The sequence below is a fragment of the Copadichromis virginalis genome, linkage group LG1, assembly GCF_057382275.1.
Source record: "Copadichromis virginalis isolate Kocher_CV1m ecotype Utaka linkage group LG1, C_Virginalis_male_GT1.1, whole genome shotgun sequence".
Taxonomy (NCBI): domain Eukaryota; kingdom Metazoa; phylum Chordata; class Actinopteri; order Cichliformes; family Cichlidae; genus Copadichromis; species Copadichromis virginalis.
In genome coordinates, this window is record NC_140618.1 from 27,991,257 (window position 1) to 28,017,241 (window position 25,985).

The following is a 25,985-nucleotide window of genomic DNA, read 5'->3' on the forward strand; positions in this document are numbered from 1 at the left end:
AACTAAGCATAATTCTACCTGTCTTGGATCTCCAAGGCTGCCCCTCCTTAAAAGCCACCTTTGTTTTGACTGGCTGCTCCTCACCTGCTAAACCTTCCCTTTGGAGGTGTGGCCAGATAACAGAAATCGCAACACACTGACGTCGGCTTGGCACGCAAACAAAAATAAACCCAAAAAAAGAAAGAAAAAGCTTCCAATTAAAGTATTTCTTATGCAGGATTATAGATTTGATGATGTGTTGATTAGTATGGAAACAAATAAATGGCTATTATTGGTTTGTTTACACAGACATGTTTTTAGATGGACAACATTTTATAATCTCAACGTTCTGGTTAAGGTTTAAAATATTTATCCACAAAAGTAAGTAGAAACTACAATTACACAGTAAAGGCAGTAAGGTCTGCATACCGACGCAACAGAAATACTAAGCAGCATGATAGAGAAACACCCTCATTCCACTGATGTCTCTGCAGTTTAAAACAAATAATCTGAACTTTCAATAAACCCTGGAGTTTTATTTCTGCGGACTTTATTTTGCTGCGTAGTCAAACACTGCTGGCCTTAATGTTTGCCACCCTGCAACTAGGCACTTTAGCAACCTATTGTCTGCAATTATAACAAATGTGGTATGTCGGCGACAAACAGGGACAATATCTGCGGCTTAGCTGGAAGACCCGATATGTGAGTGTCGAGCCAGCTGTGTAGTCAAGACTACAAGTCTGTGATTAAAACAATGAACAAAGATATGAGTCATACGCAATCACACATTGTCTCCTTAACAGAAAAATAAAGAGTCATCTCTCTCGCTCCTGCTAACTCCCGCACACAGAGTTGTCTGTACCAAAACAAACACAAGAGAAAACAAAGGGAGAATTTTTCCACCAACCATTAAAAAAACAATTACACAGATGTCACCAACATGGGAGCCATGAATTACTGGACAGTGTAATATTAGAACAAAATATTTGATATGACCGTTCCATAAAGCACGCTTAGTGTGTGGCTGCTGATAACACTGAGTTGGTTTAAGTGCTCACTCAACATTGATAAGCAATGGCTGAATTATGGTGAAATACAGACTTCATCTTATGTACGCACTTGAGTGCTTACACACACAAGATCATTTACAAATTTTAAACACAAACACACCACGTGCACAAAGAGTTCCGTACAAAAGTGTAGTACAAAAATCGTTCAAAGGCAAATTGCAGTTCAATACCTTTAAATGTTTACAGACAATACAAAATGTAACTTTTAGTTATAAATTGTAACGTGTTTTTATTAGAGGAGGGAAAGCTCCACAAAGTAATGTTACTGTCGCATAATAATCTTGACCTATGATTAAATCTCTAAAACTAATATGGGGGGAATTTCCAATGGGATTCATATAGTGGAAAAAAAAGTTGTTGTTGTCGTTTTTCTTTGCGAGGGGAGGGGGTCATTAACGATTCCCTAATTTTTCACTAATTTCATACAGTTTCAGTTTGTCATGTACTGTTGTATATTAAAATATTTTGATGGGAATCATGTTTTAGCATGTATCATGTAAATATATACCCGTCATTAGTGATAATGTTACAAAACTGCACTGGGGTTAACTGCATCACCGCTGCTAATGCTACAGCAAATGTGGGTCATATTTGGGTCAGAGGTCAGTATAGGTTAGTCCACACCTTCATCACTTTAGTGCTGCGTCAGTGCAGCTTTATCAGTTATGACTGATTTTCAAAACCATTTCTTATTTCTCACCGTCAAAATATACTTTTGCTGTTTGGGAACAGATTATTAGGCCTCTTCTGGTGCTTCTACTTCTTTTCAGGGTGTTTCGTTCACACAGTGATGAAAAATCATTGTCTTTTTAATACAGTTTTTTTATCCAGACTTAACAGGTATTTTAAAATGTTTAAAATGCATAGATTTCTGTCATATTAGGTCATTTACAGATTATATGCAGACAGCTTAATGCTCACATTTGTAACCATCTACAAGAGGCCCATTCTGAGGTATCCTGTTGCTATAAACTTTTAATAATAGACATACGAAACTAAATCAATTCAGACGTTTCTAGCTGATACATGTTGCTACGTGGAATTAAACCTTATATTACAAACCTCATTTGTATAAGTGACTATATCAGTCGAAGTTACCACAAGTTACCATTCATTTGGAATTTATGTCAGATATTCTTCTCGTGTAGCTCTGCTTTGTTCCTCTCTAACTTCTGAGAACCTCCACTATGTCCACCATCTAATCACTAACTGTGCCTCTAAGTGATTTGGTGCTGAACAGTGTGTTTATCTCAGCTCTGATGAGAGGGAAGCTAAAGCGTTTAAAGAATTTGTTAGTCAGTATCACTTCTGCATTCGATCTACTACGGGGCAACTTGTTGACAGTCTTTAATTGTTTGTGTTGTTTCAGATTGCTGCTGCACATTGTCAGCACTGTCTTATTTCTCCTATTTTCATCCTTATTTTAAGTAGAAAAAGCTTTACCTCCTTTGGTCATTTTAGTTGTATTCAGATGATGGATCCACAATAGCTGTTGAGCTCTGACACATAAACACTGTCGTTTCATTAATGTCCACTGTCCCATAAAATAAATAAGCGTAAACATTTGGTAATACTGATTACTGCTGCAGAAGCTTTCTGACTAAGGTGCCTTAGTCCCTGAATATACTACAGAATGACACAGCGGTCCTTTACAACAACCGTGCTGTCATACCGTTGTCATGCTACAGCAGTTCTTTTTCATTCACGTAACTCATCAGATGGAAATGAATGCATGCATTGTGCTGAAAGTGTAACGTAAATCTCTCTGCTTCAGAGCCTTTTCTGACAGGAACAAGGGGAGACCAACAGCACACTGCTCGCAGGAACGGTCCAGGTCATACCCCCTGCACGCATTAGCTCAGTCTTAGTCCACATAACACACAGCCAGTGACTTCACCATGACATCACAAGCAGCTGAGTAACAATCTCGGGTGCCTCTGCTGTCCTTGTCTTCACTCATCAGTACTGATTCAGCTCTCCCACAGTCTGCTGTCCTTGACGTTATCTTTATGAATCCAAGTTTGTCATCTTTTATCAGCTGACAAGCAGTTCCTGTAGTGCATCAAGGCTGCACAACGCTTTCAGTCTGTACTGAAGACTGAAGTCCATCAGACGATAAGGGAGTCTCGGCTGAGGAGAGTGCTCTGATGAGGACAAAAAAAAAGTGTAAATGATCAAAGCAACAACATAGCATATCTTATTGAACAGTGTGAGGCAGTAAAGAGAGAGTGGACATTAGCCAAACGTGGTTATTATGGTGAAGTGGAACCTGGGACAAAGTGCCTTCAACTCTTTTGTGAGATCACTTGAAGATTCGTTTCAAGACCTTACTTGAGGTCAAAACACTGACTCTTCTTAATCGATGTGTTTTGTAGAAGACGTCTTTGACACAATATAACATTTTGACCCAGGTTTGTGAGTAAGGAGACAACCAGTTATTATTGTTATAGTGGAGTTGGAGATAGAACAGAATCTTCTACCTAGTTTTCATTCTGGTAGCATCTGAACCTGACCTGCCAAAGGTACAACAACAACACTTACTACAGGCCTACAAACCTTTTTTCAACTCTTTCCCAGCCAGTTCCCTGAAGAAGACATTTTAATATGAGGTATTTTCAATTATAAAATACATTAGCTTTTGTGTATAATTCAACTAGAGCTTTCTTCAAGTTCAGGTCGCACGGAAACTTTGAGGCCTAAAAAGTTGCAAGTCCACATTAGCAATTTCTGCATATTTTAGATACTGTTGGCTTTATTTGAGGTGCAGAAATCGACCAGCCAGGGACCGGAGTCAGACAGTGTGTCTCATTTCAAGACTTTCTGCAAATGCAACAGGCGCACAGCAGGGTGAACAAATAGTTGGTAGCATACTCCCAGCCATATGCTATGAGCAGCCAAACTTTGCTAGCATGGGGTTGTGGCTATTAGCGAGTTCTTCATTGTGAGCGAAGACACAAAGTTTCCCAAAGTAAACCGTGGGGACAACCACCACGAAAACGTTTGTAACAACAAACCGAATGAGACACCCTCACTTTTACCAAGCTGAAAATGTTAAAGATGCTAACCAAAGATAAGCAGCTAAAGCTATAGCTATAGAATGAAGCTCTGCTTAGCTCTGCCCACTTTTTCTAGAAACTGAAAAGAACTTTAACCTAATCCGTAAAACCAGAATGATCAATTATTTCTTTATTTATAGAATGAAGTGGCTGCTGTGTTCGACTGCCCTTGTTAACGTGACACTTTGTCCTCAAACTATTGTACAGGATCTCTAAGCTCATGAGTTCCTCAACAGTTTTATGGGCTCCTAGCCAAGTGCACGTTATTGGAAACACCCTCAAACAATGGGGAAATACAGCACTGGGTGTTTAGTGATTTGAAGCTAGCCTAGTGTTATCATTTTTCTAGTCTGTATTCATTAATTACACACCAGTACCAAGAAAATATATTGAATATATACTCTATACTTTAAATCCTTAAATTTGCATACAATCCCAGTAATTCACGATGTTACTCACCACTTTCCTGGACTTGTTTCTGGGATCTTCTCTGTGACTCGCTAAGGAATGAACGGGCGGCTGAGGGGAGTGAGTGTTTCCTGGTGACGACCTGTCAGTTCTTACTCGCTCTGTCTCCGTGTGAGGAGGCAGCAAATCTGCGTCGGGCCTGTTACTAGGTGAGCGACTGCAGTGCCGACTGGATTCCCCGCTGCTCTTTTTCAGGCTGCTCTTCGAGGGTGTGTCTGAATCTTCATCACCCCGGGCCCCAGTCCTCCCCTGGGTAACCCCTCGTAACTTAGCTTTACGCTCCAGCAGGCTGTTGAGGAAGGTAGCATCATAGTCCTTCTCTTGAGAAGAAGTTGAAGGTGGACCTGCTGTGGGAGGAGGTGGGACAGTGCGCTCCCTATCTGACGTGTCCCTCCTCTTTTTGGGTGAAGGTAGTGGGCTGATGTCATGTCTGTTTTTCTTGATCCGCCTGGGTTGCTCTTCGCGGTCGCTGATGTCCTCAACCTCATTTTCATTACTGTGATAATGCTGAGGTGGGGCAACTCGGTGAGAAGGGTATCGGCTGTACTCCAGATGCTCCATCTCATACTCTCGCTGTTCTTCGTCCCTCCTCTCTGCCCCTCTGCCTCCTCTCTGCTTGTAACAAGCAGCAAACTCCTCCAGCTCGTCCAGTGAGCCGGTTCGCCCTGCAGTTCGGTATGTTTTTCTTTGAAGATGTTCAGAGCGAGGGTTCCACCTGTAAAATACGACATGAGTTAAGTGTACGCCTGTATCTCTGCATAAGGCATTCTGTGTATTCAGACAGTCCTCCACCTGTTGTGGTTTTCCTCATTGTTGTGGTTTTGCTGCCGCTGATTCCGTCCGGGCCTGCGCGACTGAGACGAAGATGGAGGGTCATCGCTGTATCGGCGCGGAGGAAGAGGCTCGTCCCGTACGTGGCGAGGCTCTGGGTCAGGGTCATCATGATAATGGTGGGGAGATGGGGGATTATCGCTGTAACTCTGTGGCTCCGGACTGCGGTTTTCACGGTAGCGCTGAGGTTCAGGCTGAGTGTCGTGATCGGGGATGGCTGGCAGAGCGTTCTTCTGGATGTTGCGATATGTTTGGCGGAAGCCACTTTCTCCCTCATGGAGGGAGCTCAGTTCAGACAGGGCACAGGCTAGATAGAACAAAATTAATGAATTAATCAAATAAGTAACACCTGCCAAAAAATGAATTAAAAGCGCCCTTCTCCCAGAACAAGACCCTGCAGATGAAGAACATCAAGGTTTTAAAGAAGCTGCCTTAAGTGTGAAGTGAGAGTCATTAAAAAAAATACACTTTCAGGGAAGTAGGCATGCAAAACGGCAACTAGATAACATCCAGACTAGAGGAAATTCAGAAGGCAGATTTGCTGAGTGCAGGGAGTCATGCCAAGAGAAGACAAAAACAAAAACAAAAGACACTACCAAAGCTGCAGACAGCATCAGAACACTTTAGTAGTACAGTAAAGCCACAGAGCAGGTTTATGAGGCTTACACTGGTGGCTGGTGGACCTGGCAGGGTTGAAGTGAGCCAGCTGCTTCTCTACATACTGCAGCACCCTGAGAGAATCCTGATCCTGAGGTGAAGGCACGCGGTAGGGAACCCCTACAGCGTGCACGGGCACTGCAGATACACACTCGAGTCATCAGAAAGGGAACTTGGATGTGTGTTTTATTAGTTTGAGGACCATACTGGTGTTTTTCTACTTTACCATAAACTGAACAAATAACAAATAGTTTATCACAGGGACATTCGGGCTGACTACATTTCTTTTAACCTTTTTTTTCTAGCTCAAATGACAAAAAATATAGTTAACACATGGCAATCAGGTAATCACGAGTAAGTCCCCACCTGCTGTGAGTAGGGTCCCATCTGAGCCGGGGACTGAAGATATCTTGTCCACCAGAGAGGGAGGAGCAATTGGGACCATGGTTGGGACACCAGAGACGAAATACGGTGGGTAGGGAGGTGTCTGAGGTGAGGAGGTGGTTGTCTTTATACCTTTTCCTGCCTCATACACTTAAAGAAAAAAAGAAGAAGAAGGGAAAAAAAAGCAAAATATAATCTTGTTCAGACATGCGTCAGTTCTCCGAGCACAAACCTGTGCATTTCTGAGTGTGTGTTCATACTCACAGTGTCTGGGGCAGCAGCACGTGTCGGGGCAGCACCAGCAGCTGACGTAGCAGCAGCAGGAGTGAGGGCAACACTGACACCAACAAACTCCAATCAAGAGCAGGAATAACACACTGCCAAGTGCCACTGCCACCACAAACACCCACTCTGCAAGCACACACAGCACAAAATCCTGCACATAAATAAATACGTATGTCCTACTCAGCACACTGATACAGGATCAGGTTCATTTGATCATTCTGGAGCCATACTGTATTCTGAGAATGCCACGTGAAAAATAATGAGTAAAAACAAAACACAAAAAACCTTTAAAAATGAAAAAGTAGTGTAAAACAGTTCAAGCAGCCTGCTCATAAACACAATGGCCGTAAAATGTAACGCTGAGAGAAACTGAAGGCTAAAAATGTTATTATCAGCAGCAACCTTTATTCTTCATCCGTGTTTATATAATCTCTAAAGCAGGGGTGTCAAAAAAGGTAGGGACTAAAATTGGCTCAGCACAGGCTCCAATCCAGCCCCAGTGTATGGCTTTGGTAAATGTGAAAGAAAGCATACATATTGGACTTTCAACTGTTTTCTTAGCTCAGCTTTGGCTACATTCATACTTCACCAAAGTAACTAAGTAACAGAAAAACAATTAAATGACAGAAAGGGTTTTGTTTTTTTAGTATCTACTTACTTTGTATCTAGAAATGGCAGGGGAGGTTTGTTCGGTAAGACAAAAACATTTGTTGTGAATTAACAGAACTCTGTTTTATAATTACAGGACAGTCTGACCAGTGAGCTACCAGAAGATTCAGAACTTTTATTTTATTTAACACTTTTATTCATCACAACTGCAGGCCAAGGAGTCATGCTAACAGATTTATTTTAATCACTAAAGCAGCATTTCTCTATAAGGTAAAACACTGACATCTATGACTTTGTGTGTAGCCTGATTTAATTCTACCATTTTTTAATGTGATGTATTTCCTGTCAAAGCAGGAAAAAGGAAAAGTGAACTGGAGCGCACTGGGACATCACAAAGGAACAAAAGGCTGGAAAGCTGCAAGTTTATGTCCCCTCGTAGATTTCGTAGATTTTCTTGCACTTATTAACCTTGTCGGGTTGTTTTTGGATAGGAAAATGGGAACAAATGACATCTTAGTTGGAATATGAGTTACAGGAAAAAGGAATGATTGTACAAACTGTTATTAAATACCACAGCTTTGGAGAGAAGGATAAAGTGAGTACAAGAGATAACCTACATGTATCTGTCTGGGGGGAAGGCAAAGGAAAGGGAAGGCGAGCGCAGATAAGGAAGTCTTTAACAATATAAAACTAAAGATGTTTTCTCTCATACAAACAAACTAAAGGACACCAGAAGAAAACACACACTCATGTGCAGGAAACCTGTTTTTGCTACAGGAAGGAAAAGGACAGTTTACTGAACGCTTGGCTGCTACCACCAAATTGCTTGTTATGTGATATCGTTTGGAACCGTAATGACTCCTTAACACACGCACAGATACACACACGCACACTGTGGGAGTCATCGTGGACAGCAAGTCATGCTGGGAGTTGCTTCCATACAATCTGCACATTTATACATTTATACAAAAGAATCCGATGCATCATAAAGCCCTCCTCTCCTTTAGATTACTGTGTTTTTGACTGGATATTATCCGAATGGTGTGGGAATACTTGCTGACCACAACCACAAATAACTTTAATGACCATAATAGCTGTTTTCCAGAGCAGCTCATCTTAGTGGGAGCAACGACCAGCTCATTACTTGATGGGTGTGGATGAGTCTCTGAGTTAAAAGAAGGTGAATCACCAGCACTTGCTGCATTATTAGATGTTGTGGGTGAAGAACAGGTTAGACCATTGACTGTAGAAAACAGTCACTGGGTTAGACAGTGTTACAGGCAGTATTAGCACAGGAACCACTGAACATGGTGTAAAAAGTGATCTTTTTTTATTCTTAAACTCATCTACATAGTTCCTATATTCATAGTCTGAGCAGTCAGCAGTGTTAGTATGAATGAAAGAAAGCAGGTGCAGGGGGGGAATGCACTAAGCCCCTACCTGGCATTATCTTCAAATCAAAGTCTGGCAGGAGGTCTTCAGGAACACCTGAGAAACCTGGAGAGAGAGCACAGTGGACGAGAGGAGATTGGGAAAGAGAGAGGAGAAGCAATGGAGTTGATATAAACTGAAATGACTGATTCAAAGAAAGTTATTGCAGTAGCGGCATGCATGCATTAAAAGTGATTTAAGAGAAAGACAGAGCAAAATACGAAGAAGGAATGAAAATAGACAGATAAACAGCATGCATGAGAGGACATTGTGGTTTTTCACTGGAACAGGGGTGTCAAACATAAGGCCTAGGGGTCTGAATTGGTCTGGCAGAGACAACAATCCAGTCCACAAGACAACTTTCGAAAATAGGAAGGAAGATCCAAATCTTTTACTTTAAACTGTATTTTTAATGTTTTACAGCCTCTATTAGTGATATAAACTTTCCCCACGGCTTTTCATATCACACCAAAGTAGCAAAGATAAACAATTAAATGACAGAAAAGAGCTACCAGAGCTTTAACTTTGTTACACATCACCAGCATTTATTGTTACGGTGAAAAGCTGAGATTTACTATTAAAATGACATGTCTTTTTCTTAGATCTCAGGGATTAAATATGTAGTTAAACATCTTTACACTGACAGAAATGGAAGTTTTACTGATCTGACACACTTAAGATCAAAGTGGGCTGTATGTGGCCCTCGGCGTACAGTTTATGGTCCCTGCTCTAGAAACATTTCAAATCAACTGATTAGAAGATTGATTGTCTGACTGCTGAAAAAAAACGAAAACAGACTGGAGTTTGAACGAGTCTCATCACTATAGCTGCCAAGTCAATGAGACTTTGTTTTTATAGAAGCCGACAAAAGTTACTAGAGAAAGGTCAAGTGTATCACGTAGCTTTTAGCTTCAAGAACTATAAATATCTTCATTCATAGTGCTGAAAGATGCACCTGAAATATTGAAGTATTTCCTGAAATGCCAAACTACTCCAACTATTCAGGTCAACCAAATGGTGAAGATTGGCTGTTGAGGTCGCTGCTACAGCAAAAAACACTAAAAATGTCATCTAAAATCTGAACTCCAGATGGCTCTTCTTTTACTGATTCCTATTTATACAGTTACTTTTCTTATGCTGTGTTTGTAACATTTTGGAAACAATTTACCTATTAAGCAAACGTTTTCTTCCAAGAACTTAATAATTACATTAATCCCAGGCCAGCTTTATTAGCACTGTTTATTGGGGTGAAATAAAGACATACGTTAGATGCCTAACTGCACAATTTTACTCTTTATTTAATTTAATGTTTTCCACTAAAATGGCAGTGTGCTTGGTGATGCATGTTAAGGCTGATGTGTTGTCGATAATATTACATATAGAGTTTGTGCCTTTTGTCTTCCTCCCCTCACCTCCAACCAGTCACAGCAGATGGCTGCCTACCCTGAGCCTGGTCCCACTGGCGTTTTCTTCCTGTTAAAAGGGTTTTTTTTCTTCCCACTGTCGCCAAGTACTTGCTCATAAGGGGTCATTTGAGGTGGGTTTCTCTTCAATTTATTGTAGGGATCTTACAATGTAAAGCACCTTGACATGTCTATTGCTGTGATTTGGTGCTATACAAATAAAATTGAATTGCACTGAATCGATTTTAGATCATTTTAATCTGTCTAACCCTAAGTTTAGGGTTAGACAGATTAAAGTAAATGGTAAATGGCCTGCATTTGTATAGCGCTTTAGTCAGTCCCTAAGGACCCCAAAGCGCTTTACACTACATTCAGTCACTCAAAGTCATATCAAGATAAAAAATAAATACTAGTTTACTAGTTGTTTTTTAAATTTCTCAAATGTTCCTTAACACATTTTTAAAGAAGAAGTCAAACAAATGTCTGAATACAACATGTTACATGAGAGGAACTGTGTCACGAGCTGGTGCAGAAATGTGTGTGAATGTGTTTGGTTTGGGTGCGCAAGTGAAAAAGCCAGCATATGAGTGTGTGATACAAACAAGCACTGGTATTTTGCTGCTGAGTGTGTCATTCTGGCAAAGAGAGGAAAGGAGTGGTAAGTATAAAAAGACAGTTTGGAAAGGGTGCAAGCTGGACTACTTTGGCCTGATTCTAGCTGACAGTGCACATACCTTATTTAATATCTTTCTAGTAGGCTATACATGTTCTTTGCTGGATTTGAAAACAGAAAAAACCTATTAAGGTTATTGCATTTAAAAACGATGTCGACATTTATATCGCTTTACTTCAGACCGCTGCAATTTTTGTTTTTATCTGCTGCTGTCTTCTGTGATTCTCATGCTGTTGAAGCATAGCACTTGTCCAGCTTCTACTAAATCCTGAATTTGCCCGAAGACTGGTGATAAACCAAGGTTTTCTTTCAGATATGCAGGGATTGCATACTTGACCCTACATGCGATCCTGATAGGTGCCGTTTAACAAAGCCATATATACATCTCCTTCAGAGATTAAATGTATGGGGAAAATGAGACTATATGTTGGGGCTGTTTTCACACACTAAAACCAGACAATATTGAGCCCTTCCTTCCTGTAGGCTTATAGTCAGGGTTAAATCAAACTTGTCTGAACAGTTTCAAGAGATCAGTCTATCACACTAACCATGTATCTAGAATTTTCCATTAATATGTATAAACTAGATACAATAAAATAATTCAAATCTTTGCATTTTAGGCCATTAAATATGTATCAATAAGTATTAGGACCAGATTACGAAAAATAAATATATTACTGATCATCTTTTCAATGTCCTCATACTGATCATCACACTGTGTTTATGAGGTAAAAGAGAAATTCTTTCCTTCCTTTTACTGAAACCAATTCTGAAGTACGATTTCACTAACTCAGCGGGTATAGCAACCGCAGCAGTTTGTCTTGAAACAACAACTGTAATCTTCACATCTCGACTTTTTTCTCAAAGTAGATTTTCCTTTTTTTTTTTTCTAATGTGACCTAATACTCCATCGTAAATGTGCACTGTGAATTTCTTAGATGTTATTTTTGTAAATATCCAAATAGACTGTATATCTACCTTTCCTAACCCTCTCAGTTGCCTTTTATAGTGGACTGATTTCTTTTTTAAGGATGGAGGCCGGACTTTGTGTAAAAATCCAACCATGTGACACTTATACTTTATACCCAGTGTCTCACCTCGTTCCTTCTCTGCTGCTCTTAAGCTGATAGCAGTTTTAAAATAGAGTTCACTAATCAGTGAAGTGGTTGATTCCCAGTACAACACAAATTCTTTAGAAAAAAATGACAAAAGTAGTACTGGCATGGCTTTAGATAGTGGATTGCCAGCAACAACGTTAGTGAGCAAGCCGGCTGCGGGTATCAGAGAATTTATCTGTGTTAGCGGGTAAGCCAACACTAGTCAGAAAAGCCTGTATTATCTAATGAAACCTGTCTGGTCAAAATTTATCTTTAGGGGGAAAACTACAAATATCAACACAATATTTTAATTCAGATGTTAGCTAATGTTAGCTAACACGTCCTTGCCCAGTGATAACACCTGGAACTGAAAAATGAAACCAATATCAAAGTCCCAAAAGAGACCACATGAGAAACGTGGACTAGCAGAGCTTGACCAAAAGAGGGAAGTCTAGCTGACCCAGAAAAGCAGCAGAAAATTGTTGAATTATTTTCTCTCTGTGCATTTTGTTTTTTAATGAAAATTTTGTATCAGTATTCTGACTGTAAATTTAAAACCAGACTGTTCGGCTGCAGGATTGAGCTCTCAAAGGCCCACATTAGCATCACCCTCATCTATTGTCTATCACTGTGCTCTGCCGACCCTCCTCCACATCATTAAATCTTCCCTGTCTTCTTTGCTGTGAACCCATTTGCTCAAAAGACAAAAGATCCCCCTCAGCCATTCACTGTGGCCTCAACTGTTGTTATGGAGACACAAGAAGCGCTTCACATGCCATATTAGCTACACTAAAACCAGAAAATATAGCATTTTAGCACCATGGTGGATTTAGGGTCTATCACATCAGGGTGAAAACTCACAGTTATGGAACCTGTAACACAACTATGGAGTGGAATTCACTCTATCAAGAGGAAACTGTAAAAGCTTACTGCTGATTACCTCTGTGTATGTGTGAGTGTGTGTGAGAGAGACTGTGTCCTTTTGTGCATACACATAAGTCTTTGAGTGGCAGCCTAACAAAAGTTCAGCCTGAGTGTTTTAAGACACCAAGAGCTACATAGCCTCTCAACAGTTTCTCTGGTAACATGTAAGTGAACAAAGACAAGTACACTGTTACTGTAACACAACACCTTACTGATACATTCAAAATACACACGTGTGCAGACACACAGTGACGCTGAAGGACTTAGTTTAAGTCTAACATTGTACAAATTTCTGTGAAATCAATGACTTTTAACACAGTGTTTCAGTTGATTTACAAGCTACATATATTTGCAGGTTACATCAATAATTATGACACTTCTTAGTTTTGACTGCAAGTTCTTATCTTTCATTTAAAAATTCCATGTAAATTACAAGCAACTCACCAAGAACCAAAAGCTCCACAGACGCTTCGTTCTGTCCCTCCAGATCATCAGATATGACCACTTTGCAGATGTATACTCCACTGTCTCCCCACTGGACCTCTCCTATCCTCAGGTCAGCCTCTGAATTGGGGGAGTTGAAAGAAAAACGAGTGTCTTACAATTTTTGGCACTCTGGAATCAAAAATAATAATAATAATAATGATAATTAAAAAAGCATGACTTTCAAAAGCACGTGAATGATGCATGGTTGGAATTATTACCCTGAATAAATCTTCCCTGTTTGTTTGCATTTCTACAAAGTTCAAAGACTCAGATACAAAGTACTACACACATTACACCGATAAAACATCTCATTGAATACCACAAGCATTAATTAGGCTAACTGCCATTGTGGAAAAGCTTTCAATAAGATCTCAGAGCCTGGCAGCAGGTTTGTTTCCATTCAGCCACTTAATGGTCTCTTAGTGAAGTGGCCACTGATGTTGGGCAATAAGGCCGGTCTCACAGTCTGCGTAGCAAAGTAGTTCAGGGATATGTGTAGGCTAGTTAGGTTTTTCAGTATATTGTCTGTGAGCTCAGGATAATGTATGAAGTTATTTGTTTTTATGTTTCCATGACTGTGAAAGGATTCAGAAAAATGTCATTTAGCATATTTGAAAATCCCTGACACATTAAAAGAGCAAAATACAGTTAGGATTTAAAGGTCCAAGCTAATCGTCTACACTCACTAGCCACGTTATTTTGTAGAACTGTTAAACTTCTTGTTACAAAACTAAGAAATCAGCCAATAACACGGCAGCAGCTCAGTGCATTTAGGTATGAAGACAACTCAGTGGGAAAGAAAGGTGATTTAATGTCTCGATGCATGTTCAATCATCCAGGTAAGGAAATCCCAAAAAGTTGATTCTGTTCATTTGGACGTAGCGTATTCAGTTGAACGGTAAGATTGGAAAAAGATTGCTTATTGTCAATTTCTCTACCACATTCAGATGGTAGCAATCACAATTTGGCATAAACAACACTGCTGCATGGCTGCATCCTGCATTGCATCAACAGTAGAATAGAATAGAATAGAATTCAACTTTATTGTCATTGTACATGTCACAGGTGCAAGGCAACGAAATGCAGTTTGCATCCATCCAGAAGCTTTAGCCATACTATAGATATATCACAAATATATATTAGCAATAATATAGGTATACAGATATCTATAATACTGTATATATAGATATATTACAGTACAGGTTGGTGGTAATGGTATAATGATATGGGGATGTTTTCTTGGCACACTTTGGGCCCCTCAGTACCACCCAAGCATTATTTAAACCCCACAGCCAACATGAGTATTGCTGCTGACCATTTATGACTACAATGTACCCATCTTCTGATGGCTGTTTCCCACAGGATGATGTACCTGTACCAGGATGTCAACAAGCTCAAATATATAATAAGTGGCTTCTTAAACATGACAATGGCCTCCACAGTCATCAGATCTCAATTCAGTGGAATGGGAGATGTTTCTAGAAACCTGCTGAATCTATGCCACAAAGAATTAAGGCAAAGTGGGTCCAACCCAGCACAGCAAGGTGTACCTAATAAAAAAAACAGTGATTGTATGTTACATATAGAAATCTAGTGATAAAAGGAACATGTCATTGTCCATTGTCACAGTTGAGGAAAATCACGGAGCTTAGCTAGAACACCAAATAAGAGGGTGGGTTTGGTGTAAGATGTAATATGATGGTGATATGATGTAAAGAGGGAGAGCCATGTGCATAAACATGACTAGCTTGCAGACTTTGCTCCATTTGGCTCAGGAGTCAAAATAAAAGACAATGTTGGTCCAATGATTCTATTGTGAGGAGGTTGACATATAAATACAGACAGGAAATGGGTTGTATAATTCACTTCCTTTTCCTGCTAACTGAGGAAGGGGAGGAGAGACAAGCTGCCACCAGTCTGGAATACAATCTACTTTTACTACTTAATACTACTTTTTTTCATTTAAAACTACATCTCCTTTTCTTTTCTTTTAATTCTTGCTGTCTTCAGAGTATGTTATAATTTCCTTTAGACTGTGTGCGTACCATGTACGCCATTTAGTTAGCAGAACACCCCCTACCCAGTCCATGCTGGCACAGACTCCAACCTCCCTGGGACCCTGAATAGGATTACATGGGAATGGATGACTGGGCGTCTCCAAAGTAGGGTTGCAAAATTCCCGGAATTTTCAAAGATGGAATCTTTCCATGGGAATTAACGGGAATTAACGGGAATTTATGGGAATAAACGGGAATTAACGGGAATTTATGGGAATAAAGTGGGAATTTTCAAAATTGAAGGTTGGCTCTTCTTAGGGAACTTAAATATAGTTGAGGAAAGTATATTTTAGCATAATATTGACAAAAACAAACAAATGCAATTCAAATACACTTGAATATCCATGCCATTCCTTAATCACATGTACAGAGCACAAGCTTGCTGCATGGCTATTGAGACCACCTACTGGCACTGTGCATGCCTCCATCACATGTACACATGGACCACACTTTTGAGCCTGAAGGACAAAGAGTATTAAAGGCACACATTTGAGCCTGTGGACTTAACAAGTGAGGTAAGTTTTGATGATATTATGGGAAAATATATTCATTAAATGTTTAAATTGTGAATATCACATAAAATGTATTAATCTGGTAGATAGCAATCTGATAAGATGCTAAATAAAATGCTAGCATCTGATAAGATGCTAAATAAAATGCTAGCATCTGATAAGATGCTAAATAAAATGCTAGCATCTGTTAGATGCTAAATAAAATGCTAGCATCTGTTAGATGCTAAATAAGCCATAGCTAGTATAACATAAAGAAGATGCTAGCTTCCTCATTTGGTTGTTTTGTTTTGAAGATCATTCCAGTTGTTTAGCTAGCCTTACTATTTATATCTGTTTATTATCATATTGCAATTGTATTATTACGATCTCTTGCATTGCATTAGCATTTTTACAAGCTCTTGTTTTATTTTACAGAAAAATGCCACGTGCGCTATCTGATGTGTGGAGACATTTTACACCAGCTAATGTACAAGGGAAATCTGTATATATGTGTAAGTATTGTGATAAGACGTACGTGAAGAATGCCACAAAAATGCAGCAGCACATTGCAAAGTGCAAAAAAATTCCTCAAGGCCCAACACATGCAGCAGCCAGGAATTCCACTCAAGGGGAAAATGAATCTGTTTCAGCTGTATCAGAGTCAGATACCCACTCATCAGCTCCTGGTCCCTCTGGCATCAGAGGATTCTTTGATTTTATGGATGACACTAGCCAGAAAAACGCAGATGAGTGTTTCGCTCGTGCAATCTATGCAACTGGCTCACCCCTGATGCTGACATCCAATGTGTACTGGAAGAGATTTTTGAATGTTCTCCGACCAGCATACATTCCCCCAACCAGACATGCATTGTCTACTCATCTACTGGATGAAGAGTTCAGTCGAGTTCAAGCAAAGGTGAAACAGACCATTGACCAAGCTGACTGTATTTCAGTCATCTCTGATGGATGGTCCAATATCAGGGGACAAGGAATTATTAACTACATAATCACCACTCCTCAGCCTGTGTTCTACAAGAGTGTAGACACAAAGGAAAACAGACACACAGGCCAATACATTGCAGATGAGCTAAAAGTGATCATCAATGACCTTGGACCAGATAAGGTTTTTGCACTGGTCACTGACAATGCAGCCAACATGAAGGTTGCCTGGGCACATGTGGAGGAGACCTACCCTCATATAACTACTATTGGCTGTGCAGCCCATACACTAAACCTTCTCCTAAAAGACATAATGGCACTAAAAACAATGGACACTCTGAATAAGAGAGTGAAGCAAGTTCTGAAATATGTTAAAGGCAAACAAGTAACTTCCGCTACATTTCTGTCAAAGCAAAAGGAAAAGAACAAGAGTACTACACTGAAGCTTCCCAGCATAACGCGATGGGGTGGTGTTGTTATCATGTTTGACAGCCTTCTGGAGGGAAAGGAGTCTCTGCAAGAGATGGCCATATCCCAGTCTGTAGGCATCGACAGTGACATCAAGAAGGTCATCTTGGATGATGTGTTCTGGGAAAGAGTATCTAGCAGTCAGAAAATCCTCAAACCTATTGCAGCAGCAATAGCGAAGATAGAGGGGGATGGTGCCATCTTGTCAGATGTCCAGTGCCTTTTTGCAGAACTCAAAGAAGAAATCCAGACAATTCTGCCCACTTCCCTACTACTGAAAGCAGAGGAAACGGCTGTGGTCAAGTCATTGGAACAGCGGAGGGAGTTCTGCATGAAGCCAGTGCATGCAGCAGCATACATGCTGGACCCCAAATATGACAAGGGCATACTTTCCGGGGAAGAGATCAACGGTGCCTATGCGGTCATTACAGCCATGTCTGACCACCTGGGTCTCGATAAAGGCAAAGTTCTAGGCAGTTTGGCAAAGTATCGAACAAAGCAAGGCCTTTGGAAAGGGGATGGAATATGGCAGTCATGCCAGCACATATCTGCAGCCACCTGGTGGAAGGGACTATGTGAATCTGAGGCCCTTGCACCTGTAGCCTCCATCCTCCTCCAAATCCCACCATCATCAGCCGCCTCCGAGCGCAACTGGTCACTGTTTGGGAACACCCACACAAAGGTTCGCAACAGGCTCACAAATGTGAGAGTGGAAAAGCTGGTCGGCATTCGGGCAAACCTACGGCTCTTTGAGCCTGACACAGAGCCATCCTCAACAAAGCTGGAAAGTGACACTGAAGAGGAAGACTCAGAGTTGGATGCTGAGGAAGTGGACATGTTGTTGGATGATGATGAGGTCCAGGAAGAGTCTATTGACTGAGCAAAAATGAGAAAAGAGGATTGCTTGAAGGAAGATTTGAATGTTTAATGGGACGTTTTGGAGGATAAGTGGCATTTTTCATTTAACCTTTTGAATGGGACTTTGTGGAGATTTTTGGACAGGGGGCATTTTTGAATGAGCGGGGTTAGGGGATGGTAATATTGAACTCAACATTTCTGTTTTTATTCATCCATGAAACAAGTTATTGAAACGTGTTCTATTCTACTGTACTTACAAATAAATCTGTTTAAATATCTGTTGAAAACATTTTGCATGGAGGTTTTCTTATGATTTCTGTTTATATTTATGCTTGGAAATAATATATTCCCAGTTAGTTCTCCTAAATTCCCATTAATTTCCATAATTCCCATTATTTCCATGGACAGTTTCCAATATGGAATATTTCCAAAATTCCCAAGCTTAACTTACCATGGAAATTTACCGGAAACTTTTCGGAAATTTACCGGAAATTTTCCGCCCCTTTGCAACCCTACTCCAAAGGCAACAAGGTTGAAATTTTTCACTTTTTTTGTCCATTTACAACACTGACCTGTTTCGTTATAGGAGGTGGGGTGGGGACAGAAAGAGGCAAGAAGAGAAGAAGAGAACTCAAAGAGCCTTACACTGAGAGAAGTGACTGTTGGTAGGGTGGGATGTCCAGTGATCAAGAGAGTGAAACTAAAAGCGGGACATTGAGGTACATCAGAGGGAGGAGTCAGAGGTCAGAGTGAATAAGTGAACAGCGTGAAAACCATTTCTTTTGTCTGTAGCCCTGGCTCGTGAAGAGAAGGCCAGTTCTTCAAGAAGCTTCATAAATCTGAGGCTGGCACACAAGACTACCTCTCTGTATTCAACAAGAACACACACATACAGGCACACACAACTACACACAATCCTGTATACACGGCGTTCAGATATTTATATATGTATTTTACATCTCTGCTGATCTCTGAAAAGATGGTTTTGAAAAAGTATTCACACTCAGAACAACTGAAAGTGTTAAAAAGTATGCCGATTTTAGCAACAGGTTAATAGACTCCACATGTTGCAGCATCTGACTTGTTCCTTTTGGATATTTAGGTATTAAGGAATCTGGGAGAAAGGTGAGCCTGTGCCCAAGCTGTGGGTTTTATGAACCTTGCCAGGCTTGGCAAAACAAGAAAGAAGAACATAAGACTGAATCAATGCACTGAGGGAAATCTGTGATGCTGAAAATATCGTTCTGACATTATTTTACCTTTGCAGCCCTTGCCAATTGCAAGCAAGCGTGCTGTAATTCCTTTTATAATGCTGGTGAGCTCAATTTCAGCCTGTTATGCCACAAAAAAGTGCTGCTGTATGACCTGAATGTACAGTGGGGCAAAAAAGTATTTAGTCAGCCACCGATTGTGCAAGTTCCCCCACTTAAAATGATGACAGAGGTCAGTAATTTGCACCAGAGGTACACTTCAACTGTGAGAGACAGAATGTGAAAAAAAAAATCCATGAATTCACATGGTAGGATTTGTAAAGAATTTATTCGTAAATCAGGGTGGAAAATAAGTATTTGGTCACCTCAAACAAGGAAAATCTCTGGCTCTCACAGACCTGTAACGTCTTCTGTAAGAAGGTTTTCTGTCCCCCACTCGTTACCTGTATGAATGGCACCTGTTTGAACTCATCATCTGTATAAAAGACACCTGTCCACAGCCTCAAACAGTCAGACTCCAAACTCCGCCATGGCCAAGACCAAAGAGCTTTCGAAGGACACCAGGAAAAGTATTGTAGACCTGCACCAGACTGGGAAGAGTGAATCTACAATAGGCAAGCAGCTTGGTGTGAAAAAATCAACTGTGGGAGCAATCATCAGAAAATGGAAGACATACAAGACCACTGATAATCTCCCTCGATCTGGGGCTCCACGCAAGATCTCATCCCGTGGGGTCAAAATGATCATGAGAACGGTGAGCAAAGATCCCAGAACCACACGGGGGGACCTGGTGAATGACCTGCAGAGAGCTGGGACCAAAGTAACAAAGGTCACCATCAGTAACACACTTCAACGGCAGGGAATCAAATCCCGCAGTGCCAGACGTGTTCCGCTGCTGAAGCCAGTGCATGTCCAGGCCCGTCTGAAGTTTGCCAGAGAGCACATGGATGATACAGCAGAGGATTGGGAGAATGTCATGTGGTCAGATGAAACCAAAGTAGAACTTTTTGGTATAAACTCAACTCGTCGTGTTTGGAGGAAGAAGAATACTGAGTTGCATCCCAAGAACACCATACCTACTGTGAAGCATGGGGGTGGAAACATCATGCTATGGGGCTGTTTTTCTGCCAAGGGGACAGGACGACTGATCCGTGTTAAGGACAGAATGAATGGGGCCATGTATCGTGAGATTTTGAGCCAAAACCTCCTTCCATCAGTGAGAACTTTGAAGATGAAACGAGGCTGGGTCTTCCAACATGACAATGATCCAAAACACACCGCCCGGGCAACAAAGGAGTGGCTCCGTAAGAAGCATTTGAAAGTCCTGGAGTGGCCTAGCCAGTCTCCAGACCTCAACCCCATAGAAAATCTGTGGCGGGAGTTGAAAGTCCGTGTTCCTCGGCGACAGCCCCAAAACATCACTGCTCTCGAGAAGATCTGCATGGAGGAATGGGCCAAAATACCAGCTACTGTGTGTGCAAACCTGGTAAAGACCTATAGTAAACGTTTGACCTCTGTTATTGCCAACAAAGGTTATGTTACAAAGTATTGAGTTGTGTTTTTGTTATTGACCAAATACTTATTTTCCACCCTGATTTACGAATAAATTCTTTACAAATCCTACCATGTGGATTCATAGATTTGTTTTTCACATTCTGTCTCTCACAGTTGAAGTGTTCCTCTGGTGCAAATTACTGACCTCTGTCATCATTTTAGGTGGGGGAACTTGCACAATCGGTGGCTGACTAAATACTTTTTTGCCCCACTGTATCTTAGAAAATAAAACACAACCATAGGTAGTGCCACAGACGCTTACTGTTAATGATGGAGATGTCTCTGTTCTTGTAGTACTCTGACAATGTGACTGAGGAACCAGAGATGGAAGCCACAGTTCGGACGGTCCGACTGTTGTCAGAGCAGTCGAGGTAGCTGGCTGTCATCCCCTTCTCGTACCCTCTGCTGATTCCTCCCGTTCCGCTTGTCAGCCCTCCTCCACCCAGACCTCCGCCCAAGTTGTCGGGAAAGTTAAATGAATCCCTGGTGCGGTCACGACAGTATGACTTGTAGACCCACTGCACCACGGCAGTTTGGTAGGACACGGTGGTGTACTGACATGGGAGAACCACTGACTGGAACAGCACAGCATACTTCTTCTCGTCTCTCACAAACACTTGGACGCCGGAGCTGGATGGAGGGAAGACACCTGTGGGAGAAGATGATGAAGGCTTAGTAAAGTGTGAGAGATGTTCTTCAAAACAATCCATTGACAGCTCTCTGGATTCAGAAGGAAGACACTCCCTCTGCTTTTAAGATTAGACTGAAACCTTTCCGTTGTGGTTAAGCTTACAGTTAGGCTGTAATGTGGAAATTCACGTGAGACCACTAAGCACTTCTTCTCCACTCACCTCGTTTCACTCCACCAGTGTGCTACTACAATGTTGTTACATTTTGTCCAATTTACTCTGTCAGCCATGGCAAATGGAACCCTGAGCCTGGGTCTGCTAGAGGATTCTTCTGTTAAAAGATAGTTTTTCCTCCTCACTATTTTAGGAACACCACTGCAGACAGCAACACAATGATTCAGATACTGAATAGAGCCCTGAAGAGACACCTGCTCCTGTTTGCAGAGTTTAAAAATATCTGAAAAACATGCTACCAGAGGATGGTGAATGACGTCATCTAGATATACCAGCAGACCAAGAATTCTTTCCTCCTTTAGCTGTAATGAAATGAAGCAGCGTGTGTGTTGGTTTGAGTTGCTTCAGCTCAGTGAAATCTGACTCTGAGCTGACCTGATGTTGCTGTGGGGCATCTGAAGCTGTGCTACTCAGGGTCACATGATGAAGGTGGGCCTGGGATCGACAGTCCACTAACAACATTACACAGGAGAGGTAGTCATGTGAAATAAAACACACACACACGCCCAAGAACATATGTGCGCATTTGTGTATATGTGTCAAGCCAAGCTGTGGGAGGACTGGAACAGCGAAGAAGGGCAGAGGTAGGAATGAAGAGGGAGGGGACTTGGCTTAATCAAGACCCGGCCCTTTTATTTTCATTCTGTTACTGAGAATGAAGCACGCCCACTCCTGAGGGAGAGAGCTGAGTGAATTTATCCAAAATGCAACAAGCTACAGCAAGGGCAAGCACGGTGTTGTGTTTACTAGCAGTGTAACAACTGCAACAGAAACACTACACAAATGTTCATATTATACCAGAGTTCCAACATACCCACATATATCTTTTGAAGCTCAATTAAAGCATACCACCCTTGTGAAAGCTGTTGTGTGTAAAGATCGCTCAGTTTGGAAGAGAATACAACAGAATAATCTATTAGTACTGCACAAAGTTTTAGGCAGGTGTGAAAAAATGCTGTAAACAAAGAATGCTTTCAGAAATATACATTTTTGTTCATTGGCCCCAAATGTATTCTGCAGCAGGACAACGACCTCAAACATTCAGCCAAAGTCATTAAGAACTATCTTCAGCGTCAAGAAGAACAAGAAGTGCTGGAAATGATGGTATGGCCCCTTCAGAGCCCTGATCTCAACACCATTGAGTGTGTCTGGGATTACATGAAGAGACAGAAGGATGTCTCTTCGTGTATCTGCATCCACAGAAGATCTGTGGTTAGTCCAAAATGTTTGGAGCAACCTACCAGCCAAGTTCCTTCAAAAACTGTGTGCAAGTGTACGTAGAACTGATGCTGTTTTATAGGCAAAGGGAGGTCACACCAAATATTGATTTGATTTATCTACTGTGGTTTTGGAGAACTTTGAGATTTCTAATGTTAAACAATGGCTTAGTACAATTTATTTACATTATTTTCATTACTTTACATTATTTAGTACAACAGGAACAATTAGTCAGCTGACTGATATGGACTTTTTTGGATTCAGAAGTTCAGCATGCTGCAAAATGCTTGGGGACCACTTGGTTAGCTGATCAACCAAAAATCAAATGACACATTATTTACATGTATTTACCATTAATTCAATTATGCGAAAGATATTCTGGTTTATCAGATTTAAAATGATTATTTTCTTTGTTTTAAATACCTGTACACTGAATATTTGAAGTTGTCCTCTAATTTATTTTTATTATTAGTATCATCAGCTCATATTTTCAGGTAAAAGTCTTAGGTTTTTAAATAAATGAAGCAATGAATTGACTCAAACTAAAGTCTGCTGAAACATAAATTCCTCAGGTGGGAACCTCACTCTGATTTCTAAGAACTGGAGCCCAAAAACAAACAAACCCACAAGTCAGCTCTTTCCGGGATCACAGACTGTGGGGTCATCCTGGCTTTATTAAGTTTTCAGAGCCGTTCTTGTTCCAGATGAGAAAATAAAAGTCAGAGGAGGGGCTCTGTGTTTTGGATATTAGTACTGAGGAGATGGGAGTGGCTAGCAAATGTTTTGTCCTGCTGTCGGTCAAACGTGTTGCCTTCATGTGAAAAGAATCGGATGAAAACATGTGGCACTTAAAAATCTGTAAATCTGCTTCTTAAATGATTTGCCATTAGTCTTTCAGAGCTGTTCTTCAGTCATAGTCAATAATGTTGGTACCCCTAATTAATATAATTAATATATATGTCGGTTTGATTAAAGATAGCACTTTAAAAAACAACTTTAAAGCACATAACATGTACTTATAGCTGGCAGCTCCAGTGTGTCTATATAGCACTATAAATTTCATAAACATGTTACATAAACTGTAACAAAGAATGTAGGTGTTTTATGGAATATTCCACACACTCCTGATTACAGTCACTTTGCATGGATCAGGACATAAATAAAAATGATGAACTGCAGTTTTCTAGTTTTACTTGTCATTTGTAAACATTTTTACTTGTTGTTTGTTTTTTTAAGTATTGTAGGGATTTCTCTCTCTCTCTCATTTAGACCCAGTAAACGTGTCTGATGTTAGACCTCCTAATCCACAGCCTCCTTTAAAGCTTCTGGTCGGATCATTCACACATGACTGAAGCCCACAAACAGTCGACTGCAGCTCAGCTAGCTCAGCGGACCTACAAGCATTAAAACCCAAGTTAAAGGTTAACTGATGTGACTATTAACGTGAGGGGAAATGTTTGCATCTAAATGCTTTATTCTCCCCCACTACATAGAGTCATTATACCACAAAGTAGGCAGGGCACCTTACTTATCCACAAAGACTACGTTACCGTTACTCCAATCTCAGTTAAACAGCCTGTTGCAGCGCTGTACACGCACGGGAATCACATTGGAATTTTTTAATGCTCCTCTTTCTTACCTGCCAGAAAAACAGTAACAATCCAGCACTCATGGGAGGACAACATATTCCAAATCTTGGAGTTGAATTTCGTAACTGTTTTCTGACCAGTGCCGCCTTCTCTTCGCCTCCTTCTTGCCCCTGATCCGTATCCAGGCTCCAGTTAACTGGCACTTAACGGGACGGCGTCTCCACAAAAGCGGGACCTCCGGCAAGTTTATCAAAATAAGACGACTTCCGGCAACTGCTTTCGAAAAATAAAAGCCCAGATAAACCAACATTTTTCGGTAGTGTATTTATTTTAGTTTACTCAGGGTGTCATGGAGAGCATTCTATATGACTATATAAATACAAATTTACATTACATTAAATAAATGATAACTTTAGACAAGATTTTCAGTTCATTATACATTTATTCACCGACTGCAGACGAAGTTCCAAACTCCACTCAGTATTTAGGTTATGTAAAAATAATAATAAATATTCAAAATATTCAGTAGTAACCACCTTTTTCCAAAATATATTATTCTGGTGTTGTATTGTAATCACTCAATATTTTTAATATCTAATATCCTGTAACAGTTTTATATTGTGAGATTTTGAAGTAAAACGTGTTGAGATAAAAAAGCAGATCACCTCCATGGCTTCTCAGATGTTACTGAGGGAAGATTTTCACCACTGACCGATTGTAATTTTATTCTGAAGTTCAAATGTTGCCATATTCACTATCAGCTGTGCAGCTTTACACGGGCTCCCAGTTGTACCTTCCAGCGTCTGCAACAATGGATGGCGGCAGTGAAGTCTTAACCACGGTGAGTAAAATAAAATTAAAGTTGCTGTTGAAAATATGTCACCCTTTCCCACCCTTAGTTAAAAGCTCAGTAATCACTTTAATGATAACAACGGAAGTGCAGGTTATTTTGGTTATCAGCTGATGAACACAGCTTTTTGGGAGGTTCTACGTTGCCATCTAGTGTTTAGAAATCAAAGGTATTGTTTTATTCATTAATGTATTCATCCTACTACAGCGCTCCATGTGTGTTTCTCTCGCCCATGATTCCTTAATCAACCCCCTTTCACCCTTCAAACTCCCCAACTTTGTTATCGCTGATATATTTTAATTATTGTTAGCACTACATAGGGAGATAAACTACTCAGCTGGTTTATATTGTACTTTTAAATCCTTTAATTAATTAACAGATTAATTAAAATGAATTAAAAACAAGAAATTCATTAACACCTCCCTTGGTACAGGTGTGTCCTGTCATGTTTTAAGTAGGCTATATTTCTCTTCTTAAAAACACAGCCTGGACCCAACTGTTCTGGCTAATTACAGGCCAGTTTCGAAACCCCCC

General features: G+C 40.6%; 2 protein-coding genes across 4 annotated transcripts; one reads left to right on the top strand and one right to left on the bottom strand.

The window, feature by feature from the left end:
• Positions 1 to 1,014: 1,014 nt before the first annotated feature.
• LOC146718917 (uncharacterized) lies at positions 1,015 to 24,826 on the bottom strand. 3 transcript variants are annotated; one of them, XM_085457566.1, is made up of 10 exons: positions 24,652 to 24,826; positions 21,194 to 21,580; positions 13,312 to 13,431; positions 8,780 to 8,836; positions 6,710 to 6,856; positions 6,428 to 6,595; positions 6,071 to 6,199; positions 5,366 to 5,711; positions 4,565 to 5,288; positions 1,015 to 3,193 (listed from the first exon to the last, which is right to left on the bottom strand). In XM_085457566.1, the coding sequence occupies exons 1-10, from the start codon at positions 24,695 to 24,697 to the stop codon at positions 3,158 to 3,160; spliced, it is 2,160 nt and encodes a 719-aa protein (XP_085313692.1). In that variant the 5' UTR covers positions 24,698 to 24,826; the 3' UTR covers positions 1,015 to 3,157. The 3 variants fall into 3 exon arrangements, with proteins under 3 accessions (XP_085313692.1, XP_085313701.1, XP_085313708.1); XM_085457575.1 differs by lacking the exon at positions 8,780 to 8,836; XM_085457582.1 differs by lacking the exon at positions 6,071 to 6,199.
• On the top strand, positions 15,538 to 18,443 carry LOC146718918 (uncharacterized). The gene is made up of 2 exons (XM_085457595.1): positions 15,538 to 15,925; positions 16,337 to 18,443. The coding sequence occupies exon 2, from the start codon at positions 16,341 to 16,343 to the stop codon at positions 18,186 to 18,188; it is 1,848 nt and encodes a 615-aa protein (XP_085313721.1). The 5' UTR covers positions 15,538 to 15,925; positions 16,337 to 16,340; the 3' UTR covers positions 18,189 to 18,443.
• Positions 24,827 to 25,985: the final 1,159 nt, after the last annotated feature.

Coding starts and splice junctions, on each gene's coding strand:
- LOC146718918 (XM_085457595.1), top strand. CDS start 16,341: ATGCCACGTGCGCTATCTGATGTGTGGAGACATTTTACACCAGCTAAT.
- LOC146718917 (XM_085457566.1), bottom strand. CDS start 24,697: ATGTTGTCCTCCCATGAGTGCTGGATTGTTACTGTTTTTCTGGCAG. Junction 8,837..13,311: donor TGTGGAGCTTTTGGTTCTTG/GTGAGTTGCTTG, acceptor CTCTCTCTCCAG/GTTTCTCAGGTGTTCCTGAA. Junction 5,712..6,070: donor CAGGTCCACCAGCCACCAGT/GTAAGCCTCATA, acceptor TGTTCTATCTAG/CCTGTGCCCTGTCTGAACTG.